Source organism: Mastigoproctus giganteus, chromosome 12, assembly GCF_048544385.1.
Source record: "Mastigoproctus giganteus isolate SK-2022 chromosome 12, ASM4854438v1, whole genome shotgun sequence".
Taxonomy (NCBI): domain Eukaryota; kingdom Metazoa; phylum Arthropoda; class Arachnida; order Uropygi; family Thelyphonidae; genus Mastigoproctus; species Mastigoproctus giganteus.
Window position 1 is genome coordinate 73,198,685 of NC_143586.1, and position 20,771 is coordinate 73,219,455.

A 20,771-nucleotide genomic window follows, 5' to 3' on the forward strand; every position below is an offset into this window, starting at 1 on the left:
TTAATTAGACTGGAAACGTCTATCCGAGATGCTTTCCTAAAAAAAGAACATTTGGTGTCCATTTTCTTTGACATGGAAAAAGCGTACGACACAACTTGGAGGTTTGGTATTTTAAAAGACCTTTACAACCTCGGTCTAAGAGGCCACCTTCCCATTTTTCTTAAAAATTTTTTATCCTGCCGTTATTTCCAAGTTCGTGTAGGATCCTCCCTTTCGTGGCCCTTTTGCCAAAAGGAGGGGGTACCACAAGGATCTGTCTTAAGTGTCACGCTTTTTGCCATTAAAATAAATTCTATTTCTGAACAACTTCCTCCAACTATAAACAGTGCACTCTACGTCGATGACTTCAGCATATTCTCTCAATCATGCAATATGAGGGTTATTGAGAGACAACTGCAACAAGCTATTGACCGTCTTAACTCCTGGGCCACGGCCAATGGTTTCAGGTTCTCACCGGAGAACACCGTTTGCGTACATTTTTGTCGCAAACGTAACCTCCACCCTGAGCCTGAATTACGACTTGGACAAAGCACCATTCCAGTTGTATCAGAGGCGAAATTCCTGGGACTCATTTTTGACAAAAAGCTGACATTCGTCCAACACATTCGTCAGCTTCGAACAAAGTGCACGAGAGGGCTTAACATTCTCCGCTCTCTCTCTTCTACCTCTTGGGGTGCAGACCGATGCACTCGCCTATGTCTGTACCGTGCACTTGTACGTTCAAAATTGGACTATGGGTCTCAGGTATATGCATCTGCCAGAAATAGCGCTGTTCGTTGGCTTGACCCCGTCCATCATCAAGCCATCCGCATTGCTACCGGTGCTTTTAGAACTTCGCCTGTCCAAAGTCTGTATGCCGAAGCAAATGAACCATCTTTGTCGCTTCGGCGAATGCAGTTGTCTCTGCAATATGCCTTCAAGCTGAAGTCCCTGCCGGACCACCTCACGTGGACATCCGTTTTCGAGCCACGATGGGAAAATCTTTATAACACACGACGCACTGCCAATCGGCCATTCGGTATTCGTGTTCAAGAGCTACTCAATGAACTTAACATCTCGGTAGACAAGGTTGCTCGATCACCAAAGGAGTCCCTTCCACCCTGGCATGCACAAACACCAGCATGTGACTTCTCGCTCAAACTTGCGACGAAGTCTAATACTCCGCCCTCTGTCTACTTTCAGCTCTATTCACAACACCGTGCAGAACATTCTGACCTCTTGCCAGTTTACACAGACGGCTCGAAGTCAGAATCATATGTAGGATCTGCTGCTGTTTTTCCAGATAAAACCATATCAGAGCAGATACCTGTTAACTGCAGCATTTACACTGCAGAGCTGCATGCCATAGAGTTAGCTCTAGATCACATAAGAAAACACCGTTACCAACGGTGTATTATATATGCCGATTCAATGAGTGCACTACAGGCTTTATCAGCGATGTCACACACCAATCATCCAACCCTGTCCCGAATTCAGCAGATAATATACAGCCTCGATGCAAGCGGATTCGATATCCGCTTCTGCTGGATCCCCAGTCACATCGGGATTAGAGGAAATGAGTTGGCTGACACTGCAGCCAAATCGACAGCCCTGACGGATAATCTTGACCTGTTAGTCCCCTATACAGACTACAGGCAAGTGATCCGTAGTAACCTGCAATCTCAGTGGCAAGATTCGTGGCATCGACTGATTACTACAAACAAACTATGTCGAATTAAGCCTGTGATCCATCCTTGGCGGGCCAGCTTACGCAGGGATCGCCAAGAGGAAGTTGTTCTTGCTCGGCTCCGCATAGGACACTGTCATTTGACACACTCCTTTTTGCTGAGGGCTGATGACCCTCCTATGTGTGAGCAATGCGACACCGTTTTAACCGTCGAACACATTTTATGTCATTGTTCCAGTTTTATAAATGCTCGTTTTACTGCTTTTATCCATCTGACTGATCCGTATACACTCAGTCAGATTTTAAATGACAACGACAATGTGTCAGCAGTTTTTAAATTTTTAAAGTCTATCAATTTGTATACAGTCATATGAAATAAACAATTTGCTTTTGTCATTGTACTGATTTTATGACTGTATGCACCTTTAGACGAAGTAGCTTTTTTACAAGTTACCAGTCTTACCTTTTTATATTTTAACTTTTTCCTGGCGCACTATAACCCTGCTGTTTTTGCGCCACAAAAAATCAAAATCAAATCAAATCAAACCTCCAGACTCCTTTTGAAGTAGTGGCAGTGCGCATTGAAATTGGTATCACCATTACAATAGCCTCTATATATCTCCCTCCTAATTTTGCTTTCTCCTCAGATGATTTAGAAAAGCTAGTAAATCAGCTGCCATCTCCTTTCTGCTTAATGGGTGACTTTAATGCTCATCATCCTCTATGGGGATCGCCAAAAATTGACAAAAGGGGTAAAATAATAGAATTGCTGCTTGATACTCATAACCTTACTCTGTTGAACACTGGTGAACCCACATATGTCCATTTTACTACAGGATCCATGACTGCAATAGACCTTTCAATCTGCTCTCCCTCCATTTATGCCAATATGGGGTGGTCAGTTCTCGATAACCCGCTAAACAGTGATCACTTACCGATTCTTTGCAGTATTCAAACACAAGTAAACTTATCTCCATTGCAGCGATCCACGTGGAAATTCTATAGGGCAAACTGGCATAAATTTTCCTCCCTAATCCAGTTTGATGATGAGATAGTCCAGTCTCAGCCCATAGATAGTGTCACCGATCATATAACAAATCAAATATTACAAGCTGCGAATTCTGCAATACCAAAATCTTTACCTGGGAAACGCAGACAGAGACATTACTGGTGGAACCAGGAATGCACAAATGCTAAACAGACAAAAAATCGAACTTGGAATCTCTTTAGAAAATTTCCTACAACTGCTAATTTTATTAACTTTAAAAAACTCAAGGCCAATTTCTGCCAAAAAAGAAGAAAAGCAAAGAAAGATGCCTGGATAGATTTTGCTTCCACCATAAACAAGGATACGGACAGCAGACTTGTCTGGAAGAAAATTCAAGCACTTAACGTTAAATTTGTGCAGTCTCCAGCCTATATAATTTCTCCAACATATATTATTGTACATTCAAATACTGAGAAAGCGGTAGGACAATTGTCACCCTTTCTCATACAAAACACTCTTGAGAGTTATGTTGGCACACCAAAACAAGTTAAAAGACTAAAATCAGGCGACATTTTGGTAGAAACGGCCAATGCTAAACACTCAGAAAAATTATTACAAATGACAACCTTTGCAGGAATACCAGTAATAGTATCCCCGCACAATACATTAAATACTTCAAAAGGTGTCATTGCGGAATGGGACCTTCTAAATGTGCCCGAAGAGGAAATTCAAATGGAACTTCAGGAACAAGGAGTCATTAGTGTTAAAAGAATTACGATTAAAAAAGAAGGGATAATCACCCCCACCAGGAATCTGATACTCACTTTCAACACGCCTAAATCACCCAGATCAGTAAAAGCTGGATACCTACACTGCAATATAAGACCATACATCCCGAATCCTCTCCGTTGTTTCAACTGTCAGAAGTTTGGTCACTCACAGACAGTATGTAGAGGAAAATTAACATGTGGAAACTGCGGTTCGCAAGAACATGCCACTTCTACTTGCACAGCTGGATCCCATAAATGTGTAAATTGTAAAGGAGATCATACTGCATATTCAAGGGAGTGTGAAATTTGGAAGAAGGAAAAAATGATACAAAAATACAAAGCAGAAAATGGAGTTTCATATCAGGAAGCTAAAAAGGCAATTACAATAAATATAACAAACAAACCTTCTTATGCGCAGATTACCACAATCAAAAAGGCTCCGGAAATTAAACTACCCAATTCAAAATGTTGTGGCACACAAACGGATGTTACAATCCCCCCAGGAGAATCCATCTCAGAATGGGTTCGTGAGTTTTACAAACCATCTCCTTCACAAAAACAAGAAAAGATTATCAATACTCCTTTATCTTTCCCACCAGATAATTCAGAAAATGTAAGAAGAAAAGCAAACAAAGAAAAGATAGGTAGTACAGGAAAAAAGACTGCAGAACAAATGGACACGGATGCAAGAAACCAAGGAGAGGAACCAATTCTCGAAATCTTTACTGAAGAAGAAATGGATACGGGTAGACCCTATTTTTCAAAAAAAGACAAAACCAAGGTAGACAAAAATAAATCAGGCCCAAGGAAGCAATCCGAGGGAACATCTAACCCCAAATGACAGATACGATTATCCAATGGAACTGTCGAGGTTTTCGCTCAAACACTAATGATGTTATAGATCTCATCACCCAGTACCACCCACTAAGTATCTGCCTACAAGAAACCTATTTAAAACCACAGGACAATAGTATAATCAAAAATTATATCACATATAGAAAGGATCGCATAACGAATGGAACAGCGAGAGGAGGAGTTGCAATACTAATTAACAGACATGTCCCCTCCCAAACAATACCATTGAACACACTATTAGAAGCAGTTGCAGCCCGTCTAGCAATAGGCTTCAATATTACCATAGCCTCAGTATATCTACCCCCTAATCAAGAATTCCGATTTAAGGATTTCGAAGAGCTGATCACTCAACTACCACCTCCATTCTGCATCTTAGGTGACCTAAATGGACATCACCCACTATGGGGCGATCACAAAATAGACCAGAAGGGTAAGCAAATAGAAAAATTAATTGTCGAGAACAACCTAATGATTTTAAATGACGGCACACACACATATTTCCACCTTCCATCAAAAAGCAGTTCTGCAATAGACTTATCAATCTGTTCCCCAACACTGTTCCCTATGACTAAATGGAGCGTGCACGAGACTCCATTGAGCAGTGACCACTACCCCATTATTTTGAAAATCATGGAAAAAACGCCATGCCAAGCCAGTAGGCACCCCAGATGGAAAATATATGATGCAGATTGGGAAACATTCAGGATACTAGCCAAGCTAGACCGCAACATTATTAAAAGAGAATCAGTACAAACATCAGTAGCCTATGTTACTGATAGTATGCTTCAAGCTGCGGAAAAGGCAATACCTAAAACATCTTCTAACATCAGAATATATCCAAAACCATGGTGGAACAAAGAGTGCCAGGAAGCTAAAAAAGAAAGAAATAGAGCCTGGAACCTTTTTCGCAAAAATCCAACAACAGAAAATCTGATACAATTCAAGAGAACCAGAGCCAAGGTCAGGAAAGTGCAAAAAATAAGCAAAAAAGCTGCTTGGATGAAATTTGCATCCACTATAACTATTTCCACACCAACTACACTTATCTGGAAAAAGATCAGAAGGATGACCAACAATTCTCAATTAAACCACTCTCCATTGCTAAATTGGAAGGGACAGTTGGTTACAAACACCTTAGATATAGTCAACGTGCTTGCTGAAAATTTTTCAAATACATCTGCTAATTGTACATACCCCACAGCTTTTAAAACGTACAAGAAAGAGGCCGAAAAAATAAAATTAAACTTTTCTACCAATCAGTATGAACAATACAACTTGCCACTCACGGCAGCAGAACTAAAACAAACTCTGCTACAGGTGAAACACAGCGCAGTCGGTCCTGATGAAATCCATTATGCAATGGTACAACAATTAGATGAACAGTCCCAATTAGCCCTGTTAGATCTATACAACAAAATATACCTTGAAAATTCTTTCCCAAACAAATGGCACCACTCAATAATACTAGCTTTCCCAAAACAGGGAAAAGATCTCTCAGACCCACAGAACTACCGTCCCATAGCTTTGACCAGCTGCTTAGGCAAGATCTTAGAGAAAATGGTCAACAATAGACTAACATGGTATCTAGAAAATAATAATCTTCTCAACCCAGAACAATTTGGCTTTAGAAAAAATCGCTGTACCTTGGATGTACTTATACAACTGGAAAATCAAGTAAGAAATGCTTTTCTCAGGAAACAACACCAAGTCATGGTTAATTTTGATATCCAAAAGGCATATGATACCACGTGGCGATATGGTATACTCAAAAGGTTACATCAACTTGGCCTTAGAGGACATCTACCCCTCTACATATACAATTTCCTTAAGAATCGGACCTTCCAAGTTCGAATGAACAACACACTTTCGAATGTGTTTTATCAAGAAGAAGGGGTCCCTCAAGGATCTGTACTTAGTGCCACACTTTTTGCAGTCCACTTCAGCACAATAATAGAACAAATCCCAAACAATATCTTTACAACAGTTTATGCTGATGATTTCAGCATTTCTTATCAAGCGCAGCATATGAGAACAATAGAACGGCAATTGCAAGTAGCCATTAACAGAGTCATAAAATGGACAGAAAGAAATGGATATAGAATATCGGTACAAAAGACTGCATGTATACATTTCTGCAGAAAAAGGAATCTCCATCCTGACCCAGAACTCAGGCTGAAAGAACAGATCATCCCAGTGAAAAATAGTGTCCGTTTCTTAGGATTAGTTTTTGACAAAAAACTGACTTTCCTAGAGCATATCAGTCACATAAGAGTCAACTGTTTGAAGAAAATGAACATCTTGAAGGTCCTATCCGCTATATCCTGGGGAGCAGACAGGACAATCCTACTACGTTTATATCGCCTTCTCATTCGGTCTAAGCTAGACTATGGTGCCCCAGTCTATGACTCGGCAAGACCTAGTGCTCTGAGATGGCTCGACCCGGTACATCACTGCGCACTACGTTTAGCCCTTGGAGCTTCCGCACCTCACCTGTGCAGAGCCTGTACGCCGAAGCTCAAGAACCTCCTCTGCAAATCAGAAGACAAAATCAATTACTCTCTTATGCAGCTAAAATAAAATCCTTACCAGACCACCCTCTACAGAAAACTCTTTTTGCTTCTGAATGGGAACAACATTATCAGCAACAACAAAGAATCAATAAACCTGCGAATGTGAGATTAAAAAACCTTCTTCTCAGTAGAGAGCTTAACCTAGATAACATAAATCCGCTACCGAAGCAGTCTACTCCACCATGGACAATCAGACAACCTTTATGTGACTCCTCCTTCCACATTTCGAGCAAACAAATCCTTTCTCATATAAATCATCAACAGCTGCATGCTGCTTATAAGGCACAATTTTCAGATCATTGCTTTCTATATACAGATGGATCCAAAACTGATTCTCATGTGGGAGCGGCAGTTTACTTTTCTGACATCACATTGGCTCAAAAACTCCCAAAAGACTGTAGCATCTATACTGCAGAACTGCAAGCCATTATGCTAGCATTAAACGAAATCGACCATTCAAGTTTTCAAAACAGCATAATTTTTACTGACTCCCGTAGTTCCATGATGGCAATACAAAATATCAGTTCTAACAAACATCCACTACAACAGCAGATCCAATACAAAATATCAAAACTCCTTGAACAACATCGTAACATTAGATTTTGCTGGATCCCAAGCCATGTCGGAATACATGGCAATGAACAAGCAGACAGAGCTGCTAAAGAAACCAAGAACAATATTTCTGCATCAGAATATATCTCTTACTCTGACTACAAACACGTTATTGATCGCAGTGGGAAACATCACTGGCAGCAGCAATGGCAAGTACTTACCACTAACAAATTGCATCAGATTAAAATATTACTCCAGCCATGGAAATCCAGCATTCAGAAAAATAGGCACGATGAAGTGATACTTGCTAGGTTAAGGATAGGACACACGTATTTCAGTCACTCTTATCTTTTGCGAGGAGAAGATCCCCCCCTATGCCCTATCTGTCACACACAACAAACAGTAGAACACGTACTGATTACTTGTCCAGCTTTTGCAGATGATCGCCGAAACTCCTTCAAAGAGCTAAACAAATATCACCCTCTCACTCTCAAAACCATACTGGAAGATAGAAAAAATATAGCAGATGTTTTTCAGTTCCTCAAGAAAATAAATTACTATAATCAAATATAAAACTAAGTATTATCTATTACTCTTGGAAATTATTAGCAGCAATATACCAATTAGAACAAAACCGATAAATTAAATCTTACAGGCGCATTTTAGCCACAGTAGCTCTTGCGCCAAGAACTCTTAAATCAAATCAAATCAAATCAGAACAACATAAAATAAATTTTTATACTAAGGCATCTCAGCCGTACAATCAGCCATTCACGTTAAAGGAACTTTTTGAGTCTCTAAACAAAACATCAAGTACTGCTGCCGGCCCGGACGGAGTATGCTATATAATGTTAAAAAAGTTAAATAATAAAGCAATAAGTTCCCTATTGAAATTCTACAATCGAATTTATTTAGAAAATACTTATCCGCACTCATGGCGTCACTCAATTGTACTAGCCTTTCCTAAGCCAGGTAAGGATCATACCATACCGAATAATTACAGGCCGATATCGCTGACTAGCTGTTTAGGCAAAGTCTTAGAAAAAATGGTGCACAGGCAGTTAACCTGGCTTCTGGAAACAAACAATCTGCTAAACCGAAATCAGTATGGTTTTCGGAAAAATCACTCAACCTTAGATGTGATGATTAAAGCAGAAACAAATATCCGCAATGCTTTCATCAAGAGACAACATCTGGTTATGGTCAATCTCGATATTGAAAAAGCGTTTGATACCACTTGGCGATATGGTATCCTTCAGGATCTTCGATCATTCGGTCTGAGGGGGCAGTTACCACAATTTATACAAAATTTCCTACACTACAGATCTTTTCAGGTTAGATATAGGAACGCTATATCCAAATCATTTGAACAAGAGGAGGGTGTACCGCAGGGTTCCATCCTGAGTGCAACACTATTCACAATAAGAATTACAAATATAACACAAGACATACCAAAAACAGTTGAATCATACATGTTTGCCGATGACCTGATTATCTCTTGCCAGTCACAAACCATGATTTCCATTGAAAGGCAACTTCAAATGTCCATAGCCAGAATAGAGTTGTGGGCACAACGGAATGGCTATTCGTTAGCAGAAAATAAATCGACTGCAATTCATTTCTGTAAAATACGAAAATTACATCCAGATCCTGAAATATATTTAAAAAACAATCGGATTCCTCTTACCAACAATTTTCGTTTATTGGGTTTATATCTAGACAGTAAACTTCATTTTTCCAATCACGTAGCCTACCTTAGAACGGCCTGTCAAAAGAAATTAAACATCTTAAGAGCTGTGTCATCTAACTCCTGGGGTGCTGATAGACACTCCCTCACATATCTTTATAAAAGTTTTATCCGGTCCCGCTTAGATTACGGGTCACCTGTCTATGACTCTGCAAGAAACAATTCCTTGCTACGTCTAAATACTGTTCAACATAGTGCCCTAAGGATAGCCACAGGTGCCTTCAGGACATCTCCAGTCCATAGCCTGTATACTGACGCAAATGAACCGCCATTACACCTTAGACGAAAATCCTTACTATGTAGCTATGCTGCAAAAATAAAAAGTATTCCATCTCATCCTTGCTGGGAATACCTGTTTAACCCTCAGTATGAAATGCTATATCGTAATAAACCTAATGAAAACCGCCCTGCGGGTATTAGATTGCAAGAACTGATGCTCAGTTGGAATATTAACTTCCGGCATATCCTTGAAGACGTAGCTCCTCCTGAACATCCCTGGTCTCATTACTCACCGCTCTGTGATAATTACTTTCTGAGATGGAGAAAAGGCTCCCTGCCAAACAACAACTTCCAGCAGCTGCATAAAGCCCACGCCTTAGAAAACGCAGAGAAATTTCATATATATACAGACGGCTCCAAAACAGATGAAGCTGTAGGTGCTGCAGCAAACTCTTCTGCTTTTTCAATAGCTGTGTCTCTTCCTATAGAATGCAGTATCTATACCGCAGAACTGTATGCAATAAACCTAGCTCTAGATAATATAACCAAACAGCAAATTAAAAAAGCTCTTATATACACCGACTCCTTAAGTGCCGTCACTGCCATTCAATCTACTACTTCTTCCCAACATCCCATTCTGAAACAGATACGGTCTCAATTATACCAATATCAAACATCCAAACAGTTGGTTACCTTCTGCTGGATACCTGGGCATGTCGGCATCCCAGGTAATGAAAGTGCAGATCATGCTGCTAAACATCCTACAAATAGATCACTCTATCATCTGAAAGTCCCACACATTGATTATAAATCCACTATTAAAACAGCATGTAGGCTTCAATGGACTAATCTGTGGCAAACACAAGTAAATAATAAACTGTTTCAGATTAAAAAAGGGCCGACCGGGCTAGCCGAGTGGGTAAAGTACCTACCCGGCAACCCAAAGGTCGCGGGTTCGATTCCCGCCTCGGGCTTGGATCAAAGTACTGCAAAAACCTTGGGAGGTGCAATATGGCCACAGAAGCCGATGCGCCAACAACTACCAAATCAATCAATCAAGATTAAAAAAGAACCGCAGTTCTGGACTTCTAGTTTCAGGAAAAGCAGACGTGAAGAAGTGATCTTGGCAAGACTCCGTATTGGACACTCATATACAACTCATTTGTTCCTGCTTATGGGAGAAAACCCACCTCAGTGTTCATTCTGTCAGACTTAGCTAACAATCAAACATATTCTAATAGAATGCCCTAATTATTCAAGTAACCGGAAATCCACTTTTTATTCTGCATCCAATCTGCTGGAACCTTTAAATTTACTACACATACTGGAAAATAATGCAAATTTTGAAGCACTATTTAGATACTTGAAGAGCATAAATGTATATAATGGCCTCTGACAACAATTATATTAATAACTCAGTCATAAGTTAATAACGAAAAGGCACAATATGGCCCAGGAGGCCCTTGTGCCAAAAAACCCAAAACAACAACAATTTCAACCAAGTACTCGTTTTCTGGGTGTAATACTTGATAAAAAATTAAACTTCCTTGAACATATAAAATATATTCGTACCAGCTGTCTTAAGAAACTAAATATTCTCAGAGTAATCTCCTCTATGTCATGGGGTGCAGATCGGTACATGTTGCTACATTTATACCACTCATTAATTAGATCCCGCTTAGACTATGCATCTCCTGCATACACCTCAGCCAGGCCAAGTGTACTGAAATGGCTTGATCCCATTCATCATAGTGCACTTCGAATAGCACTGGGTGCCTTTCGTACATCTCCCATTTTAAGTCTATATACGGAAGCCAATGAACCGCCGCTAGACCTTCGGCGAGAAATTCTTCTCCTAAATTATGCCGCAAAAATCAGCAGCTTTCGACATCACCCGATATGGCAATATCTCTTCAGACCAAAATGGGAAAACCTCCATCGAACTAAATCACGTCTCAACAAACCATCTGGCATTAGGCTTCAAGCTCTAAACACTAGCTGGGGACTCAGCATAAATAACATAATGCAGGATACTAGCATGCAAATCCAGCCATGGCAAATACCCACGATACATATTGACAAATACTATCCGAAATGGGGAAAGAATAATCTTCCAGATATTAACATCAGACAATTACATCTGGCCCACTCCACTCAGTTTATGAGTTACGTGCAGCTAAATACAGATGGATCCAAGACTGCCAGTAAGGTTGGTACAGCTGTAGTTCTGCCGGATGCTATCATCGCCAAACAGCTTCTCTCAGAATGTAGTAATTATACTGCTGAATTGTATGGTATTTTACTAGCCCTGGAGAAAATAAAAGAAGCCTCATATACTCAATCCATAATATATACCGATTCATTAAGTGCGGTGAATTGTATGCAATGTAAACGCCCCAACAGTCATCCTCTGGTACAACAAATCTGGACTCAGTTAATGGCAATTCATGCACGTGGTCACCGCATAATTTTTTGTTGGATTCCTGGACACTCTGGAATCCAAGGAAATGAACAGGCAGATTCAGCTGCCAAAAATGCTTCAAATCCTATTTCTTCCAATTTCAGGACACCTTATGTTGACTATAAATCCATTATACAGCAGACCTCTAAAGAATAATGGAAACATATATGGGAAAAAGAAATAAATAATAAACTTTTTGAAATAAAGAAACAACCCAAACAGTGGCGATCCAGTCTGAGAGGAAATAGAAAAGAAGAAACTGTACTAGCACGACTGCGCATTGGTCACACATACCTCACTCACAGTTATTTATTAATTTATTAAGAAACGAAGATGCCCCACAATGCAATAACTGTTCATGTCCACTCACTGTAAAGCATATCGTTATTGAATGCCCGCTATATCTAAGAGAACGAAAAACTACTTTCTCCTTACTCTTCAAAAATTGCAATCAATTAACACTACGTAATGTTCTAGAAGATCGTCAAGATATGGATGACGTTTTTGTTTTCCTAAAATCAGTTGATAAATATGACCTTATTTAAATTTTTATCAGAATCAGCATCAACAACAAAGATATACTAGTCAGAAATCAGTGCATTATAGCCACAGTTGCTGATGCACCAACAAACCTAACAACAACAAAGACTTTGTCTCGGTTTCCACCATTTCCAAAACCATGGTGGAATTCTAATTGCACTGCAGCAAGAAAGTCTCAAAACAAGGCGTGGGGTATTTTTCGCTGGTACCCCACTGCAGATAATTTAATAACATTCAAACGCGCACGTGCTAAAGCACGTTACGTAAGACGTCAGAGTCAGAAGGAATCTTGGATCAAATTCACATCTTCTATCAACCAGGCTTCATCATCTAAGCTTGTCTGGGATAAAGTCCGGAAAAAATGAAGGGTAAATACACATCACACCCTTCCTCGATCCTGGAGCAAAATGGATGTGTAATTGCAAACGCTCTTGGGGAGACATTTGCTAAAGTGTCTGCCAAAACATCTTACCACCCTGAGTTTCTAGCCCTCAGACGAAATGCCGAAAGGCAACATTTGAAATTGCAATCAAAGAACTGTGAAGAATACAATCAACCCTTCACAGAATGGGAAATGAAAGCAGCACTATCACTATCTCGGGCAAGTGCCGTAGGGCCAGATGACATCCATTATGAGATAATTAAACATCTTTCGTCTGAATCTCTGGATCAGTTGCTCTGTTTGTACAACAGAGTTTATCTTGAAGATGAATTTCTGGACTCATGGCATAAGGCAATCGTGCTTGCCTTTCCAAAGCCAGGAAAAGATCCAAAATTTCCAAGTAATTATCGTCCAATTGCTCTGACAAGCTGCTTGTGCAAGATCTTGGAAAGGATGGTGAATGCCCATCTCATGTGGTATTTAAAAGCGAATGACCTCCTTTCCAGAGTTCAATGTGGTTTCTGAAGGAACAGGTCAATACTTGACCATCTTATAAAGACTGGAAACATCTATCCGAGATGCTTTCCTTAAATGCGAACGCCTGGTGTCAATTTTCTTTGATATCGAAAAAGCGTATGACATGGCTTGGAGATTTGGAATCTTAAAGGATATCTATGATCTGGGTCTGAGGAGTCATCTAGCCCTCTTCATTAAAAATTTCTTATTGAATCGGTCATTCCAAGTTGGTGTCGGCTCTGTTCTCTCTCAATCTTTTTGTCAAGAGGAAGGAGTCCCCCAAGGGTCAGTGATAAGTGTTACGCTTTTCGCTATCAAAGTTAATTCTATTACTGAACTACTTCCTCCAACTGTAAATAGCACCCTCTTTGTTGATGATTTTACCATCTTCTGTCAGTCATGCAACATGAGGGTTATTGAACGACAATTGCAGTATGCCATTGGCCATGTCAAAACTTGGGCAATGGCTAATGGTTTCAAGCTGTCACCTCAGAAGACCATCTTGGCATGAGCAAGTCACAAACAAGCTCTATCAGATAAAGCCTGTAATCCAACACTGGCAGTCTAGTCTGTGCAGGAACCGCAAAGAGAAAGTTGTTCTAGCTCGTCTCCGCATAGGACACAGTCATCTTACACATGCTTTTCTGCTGAGGGCAGATGACTGTCCTATGTGCGAGAACTGAACTGCGGCACCAATTTAACTATTCATCACATTTTAACCGTGTGTCCACGTTTTAGACACTAACGTGATTTATATTTTACCATTTTTAGTTATCCGGCTGAGCCTTATAGACTCAGTCAGATTTTATCCGACAATGACCATGTGTCTGCTGTTTTTAGCTTTTTAAAATCAATAAACGTTTTTGCTCATATATAAAATTTACATTTTATTGTGATTTTCTATTGATTTATCTTTTATACCTTTTATACATTTGTTATATATTTTGACATAGTGACCTAACTCATTAGGTCACTGAAAGTTTAAAATTTTTTATATATGACCTGGTCTTGCCGCATTATAGCCTTAGTTGCTAATGTGCCAATAAAATCAAAACTAATCAAACCAACCAATCAGTCACACCTGGAATATTGATTTTGATAACATACTTCAAGAGAGTGATATTCCTGACCCACCCTGGTCTGTAAATCTCCCTTACTGTAATACCCACATTCAGCAATGGGGAAAGAACTCCCTGGCAGATGAAAATATCAAACAACTACATAAAGAACATGCCCTGACCAATATACAAAGCTATCAAATATATACAGATGGCTCAAAAACAGGTTCTGCCATTGGTGCCGCACCTGTCTTTCCGTCTTTTACAGTCTCCATATCACTACCAGTTGAATGCAGCAGTTATACTGCTGAGTTATATGTAATCAAACTAGCCTTACAGAATATTAACACTCTCCACAATGCTAGCAGTATAATATACACTGATTCATTGAGTGCAGTGTCTGCTTTGGGCAATCAATTTTCAATATCACAACCAATCAAAAAACAAACCATTTGCTGTTTAAACCATCTACGAAGTAGGGATCATTCGGTGAAATTCTGCTGGATCCCAGGGCATTCTGGTATCTTAGGCAATGAGAGAGCAGATCGGCAGCCAAAAAACCAAACAGTACAACACCAGCAAATTACCAAGTACCATATAGAGATTATTTGAAGCATATAAAAAAAGTCTGTGTTTGAGTGGTCTGAAATACGTTGGAAGGCACAAATTAATAACAAATTGCTCCAAATCAAAGAAGAACCAGCGTTATGGATTTCCAGCTTCAGACAAAATAGACAGGAAGAAGTTGTACTAGCAAGACTAAGGATTGGACATATGCACCTAACCCATATGTTTCTACTCATGGGGGATGACCCACCTCGATGCACGCATTGTACACTACCACTTACAGTCAAGCATATACTTTTAGATTGTCCTCACTATTCCCATTTCAGAAGTACTTTCCACTCTCAATCACAACTGCAAGAACCACAATCGCTTAACCACCTGATTGGCAATAGTGCTAACCTAGCTACACTCTATACCTTTCTGAAGCGAATACATATATACGAATTCCTCTGATGCCAAAATGGAACACATTATATTACTTTAGGATAATAATATAGGACCTGGCACATTTTGGCCTTAGCTGCCCTTGTGCCCTTAAACACCAATACCAATACAACAAACAGTAGAACATGTACTGATTACTTGTCCAGCTTTTGCAGATGAGTGTCGAAACTGCTTCAAAGAGTTAATCAAACATCACTTCTTCCGTACATCGAGACGAGAAGAAGTAGTCCTTTCAAGGGCAAGAATAGGTCATACCCATCTGACCCATCTTCATTTACTCACAGGAGATGATCCACCACAATGTACACATTGTTCTAACAATTTGATTGTAAAACATATTCTTATTGGCTGCCTCTAATATAAACAAGACAGAACTTCAGCCTTGATCTCACTGGTTAATCTTCATAAACCAATAACTCTTGAAAATCTCATTGGTGATAAGGCAAATATTTCTGAATTTTTTGATTTTCTCAAGCAAACTGGGCTTTTTAATTATTTCTTATTTCAGATTTTCTTCTGATTTATGGAAAACTCATGTTTTAATATAATAAGTGAATAGGCACATTATAGCCTTAGCAGCTTATGTGCCCTTAAGCCTCCATAACAACAACAACTTCCTCACACTCAAAACCATACTGGAAGATAGAAAAAATATAGCAGATTTTTTTTAGTTCCTGAAGAAAATAAATTACTACAATCAAATATGAAACCAAATATTATCTCTAAAGCAAACTATTGTCACTCTGTGTCTCTTTAACTATCAGCAGCAAAATACGAATAAGAACAAAACTGTTGTATAAAACCTGCCAGACATATTTTAGCTGCAGTATCTCTTGCACCAAGAATTCTTAAATCAATCAAACAAGGGAGTGAGAATAGACCAAGTGATTTTTAAATGTGGTTAATGATTGTATTCATTATCAAAGTCATTAATGGTAAACAACTCTGACCTTGTGGTCATTCTGAAGTATAAACAGAACATTTGATGAATTGTTTGGGTTTTCACTGACTTTCCCACAACCATTTTACCAATGCTTGTGGCTTATGTATAAGGGGCCAATCTGATTTTCTCATTACCTCTTTATAATTGCCTAGATAGAATCTTTTAAGACTATTTTATGACAGATTAAGTGTTGGACCATTTTTTAAAGAAGTGATAGTAAAAACTTTTTATGATGCTAAATATTTTCACTTGCGCTAAATAAATAGAATTTCACTTTTTTTTTTCTCTCTCTCCTCTAGCCACTATTCCTTTTCCTTTTATTTATGGATCTCTGATAGATGCCACTTGTATATTATGGGAAGAAAAATGTGATCAAACAGGAAACTGTTGGCTGTATGATACAGATAAGTTTCGCCACTACCTTCATGGTATATCTGTAAGTTTTCTGTTATTGGCAACAGCATTTGATGGCATTGTGTGTATGTTGAGTAATCGTATGACAGCTTTTTATGATGACAACAAATAAAAGAACAATAAATTATATGAATAGCATTTTCCCAAGAAGGAATCTTGTTTTCTATTACTTGAATTAATTTAGGGCCTTCATGTTTATGGGTTTTCAGTGATTCTTTAATTTTAAGAATTGTTTAAAATCTTATCTTAACATGGTTGCAAGCTTTGAATGCTGTATTACAGTTCTAAACAAAAATTTGACAAAACATTGCAACATTTATTTAGATTAGACATCTTATTTATAGCCACCTATTTGATTGTTTTTGCATGATGATTCTTTCTGCATCTATTAATAATGCCACTAGACATATAGTAGAACAATTACTTGGAGCTGCTACCAGCGCAATACCGAAAGTTAACCTTACGAAACAAAGGTATAATAATTGGTGGACAAGGGACTGCTATCTTGCCAAAAGGAAACAAAACAAAGCTTGGAACACTTTTCACCGAAATGCTACAATGGAGAACCTTGTAAACTATAAACGGCTGAAAGCTGAAGCACGCCGAATTCGTCGAAAAGCTAAACAGGATGCGTGGATTCGATTCAGTTCTACCATCTGCAGAAACACTGACCCCAGAATAATTTGGAGAAAGATCCGTATCCTCAGTGGAAAGTGTCAACAAACCATAGCCCCAATCTTGTCCTGGAAAGGAATAGATATTTCTTCTCCAACTGATATTGCAGAGGCTTTAGCACAAACATTTGCAGTCACTTCATCATCTCAATCTTATGAAGACTCATTTAGACGCAAAAAAATTTCCATGGAAAAATATAAAATTAACTTTGTTACAAAACAATCTCATTCTTATAACCTTCCGTTCACTATGAATGAACTCAACGAAGCTCTCCAGAATTCTAGAAATAGTTCTGCTGGACCAGATGGCATTTTCTATATAATGCTTTGCCACCTCAACTCAAACTCAAAATCTATACTACTGAAATTTTACAATAGAATCTTTGAGGAGAATGTTTACCCTGATACATGGCATCAGTCAGTTGTGGTAGCCATAGCGAAAGCCGGGAAAGATGCTTCCTCTCCCAATAGTTATCGTCCTATATCTTTGACCAGCTGTTTAGGAAAGATAATGGAAAAGATGGTACACAAGAGACTTGTCTGGATTATTGAAGATCAAGATGCTATATCATGCCATCAATTTGGTTTCCGCCGTAATAGATCTACAACTGATGTCCACGTCAAGGTCGAAGCTCAGATTCGAAATGCTTTTCTTAAAAAACAGCACATGGTAATGATAACTTTCGATATTACCAAAGCATTCGATACAACCTGGAGATATAGAATCCTCCAAGACTTATACAAACTTGGACTTAGAGGTAACCTGCCTAGATTCATTCGGAATTTTCTTCACCTCAGGACCTTTCAAGTAAGATTCCAGAATGAGCTGTCCAAAATTCACACACAAGAAGAAGGAGTACCTCAGGGATCAATTTTAAGTGCCACTCTCTTTGCATTACGTACCAGTAGCATTATAAGAGACATCCCATCCACGGTAGAAGTTTATATGTATGCAGACGATCTTGCTATTTCCTGTCAATCATCGAACATGGCTGCCATTGAAAGACAACTACAGATAGCTATAAACAAAATTGAAACTTGGACAGAAAGCAACGGCTATCAATTAACCGTGGGGAAAACAGCAGCAATACACTTCTGTAAATTACGATCGCTTCATCCGGAACCTGTATTAAAACTGAAAGGCAGAGAAATACCGATGACAGATTCCATAAAATTATTGGGTCTGAACTTAGACACCAAATTAACTTTCCGTAAACATATAACCTATCTACAAACTACGTGCCTCCAGAAACTAAACATCCTTCGTGCAGTATCCTCAACATCCTGGGGTGCGGACAGACAGTCATTGCTGAATCTATATCGTTCTCTAATCCGGTCACGATTAGACTATGGAGCTATAGTATATGCATCAGCTAAAAACAGCATTTTACGGTCTCTGAACACCATTCAACACAGTGCCCTTCGATCAGCACTAGGCGCCTACAGAACCTCGCCAGTACAAAGCTTGTATATAGAAGCACACGACCCTCCCCTTTATCTTAGAATACAACGATTACTCTGCCAATACGCTGCCAAAATAAAGCTTTCCAACTCACCCCTGTTGGGTATACCTCAACCAACCTTTATGGCCAACACTTTATGAATCCAAGCCTAATGAATCCAGACCTGCTGGGATTCGTCTTCAAGATGTAATAAAAAAGTGGAAACTCGATCTCAACAAAATTGCGGAAAGTGCAAACATGCCTTTGCCTCCAGGGAATAGACATCATATAAACATTGATCTTCACTTCGCTCAGTGGCCAAAAAATACCATTCCACTATGTAATATCCGACAGTTGCATGCCAACTATACTTCACAACACTCTGGAAAACTCATAATCTATACGGATGGATCTAAGACCCAGACACGTGTAGGTGCAGCAGCCGTGTTCCCTTCGCACGTAATTTCAAAATCTCTTCCAGTTGAGTGCAGCATTTTATCTGCAGAATCGTATGCTATACAGCTTGCATTAAGTGAAATATGTCAACAGTCGTCCCTCCCTGTCTTAATATACTCGGATTCACTCAGTGCTATTTCAGCCATACAGGGTAAACGACATTCTCGTCATCCTCTTCTACAAGAAATTGACTTTCTAATCAACCGCTGTCAAAAGAAACACTCTAAAATAACTCTTTGCTGGATCCCAGGACACTGCGGAATAGAAGGCAATGAAAAAGCAGACATTGCAGCTAAATCAGCATCAGAACTGCCAAACAGAACAAGGATAATTCCACACACTGATTTTAGTCCAATCATTATTAGAGAAAGTGAAAATGAATGGGCCCAAATATGGAAAAATCAAGTCAACAATAAACTACAGGAAATAAAACCTAATCCAGAAATATGGAACTCCAGCATCAGAGAGAGTCGCAGAGAAGAAGTAATACTTGCCAGACTGAGAATTGGCCATACTCATCTTACTCATTTTCATCTATTGACAAACAAAAATCCCCCACTCTGTGTTCAATGTCAAGTCCAGCTTTCAGTAAAACACATTCTTTTGGTATGCCCTCGATTCAGAAATTCCAGATTCCTTTATTTTCAAAGTTCATACAATAATCAGAATCCAGTTACCCTTCAACAGATCTTAGACAATAATGCAAATATACATGAATTGTTTAATTTTATTCGGCAAATCAGATTTGATAAACAAATCTGAAAAAAATGTTTGATTTACATTAAAACTTGGAAAGACACATCTTGGCCATTGATGCCCTTGTGTCTTAAAACCATTAATCAACAACAACAACAACCCGGAAAAATGGAAGAGATATTACGTAAAACCAGTTCCAAAAATAAGCAATCCTAAAACCAGTAAAGATTTCAGGCCCATCGCAATCGGATGCTCTCTGCAAAAAATATTTGAAAAAGCAATCCTGAGCATCATCAATCAGCACTGCTTTGGGGACAGGCCAGAATACTTACATTCTGTGCTTCCTCGAAGGTCGACTATTACTAATTTAATGGAGACTCTACTCCGGATACAGTTAGCTTTAAACAATAAACAACAGTTGGACATCGTTTTTCTGGATGTTGCAGCAGCCTTCGACAACGTCTCAATCCCAGCTATAACAGTAATCCTCAGGGAGTATTTCCTCATTTCAGGAAGTACTTTAAGCATTCTCACTAACACCCATCAAGAAAGACAAATTATCGCAATAAACGGGAAACAAACAGCATCTTACTGTATCTCCAGGGGAGTACCTCAAGGGGGCGTATTGTCCGCCACCTTCTTTGCAATAGCACTAGCCCCATTTTTAGCCCCTCGACGTGGGCACCTGTACGTGGTGAGGGGACCTCCCAGTGACGCTGCTGGACTTCCAGACTAGCATCACTGGGATCCAACGCCCACAGCCTAGGTTCCGGGCTTACATCAATGGAATCCGGCGTGTTTGCCGTGCGCT

At 39.3% G+C, this 20,771-nt stretch overlaps 1 protein-coding gene across 2 annotated transcripts in view; it reads left to right on the top strand.

Annotated features, from left to right (window-relative positions):
* The window catches only part of LOC150077190 (solute carrier organic anion transporter family member 74D-like), a 524,201-nt gene extending 507,382 nt beyond the window's left edge, over window positions 1-16,819 (top strand). For both annotated transcript variants that reach the window (XM_090386204.1, XM_090386203.1), the window contains exon 10: window positions 16,578-16,819. In XM_090386204.1, the coding sequence (XP_090242330.1) occupies window positions 16,578-16,804 (227 nt within the window). In that variant the 3' untranslated portion in view covers window positions 16,805-16,819. The remainder of the gene's footprint in view (window positions 1-16,577) is intronic.
* The last annotated feature ends 3,952 nt before the right edge of the window (window positions 16,820-20,771 follow it).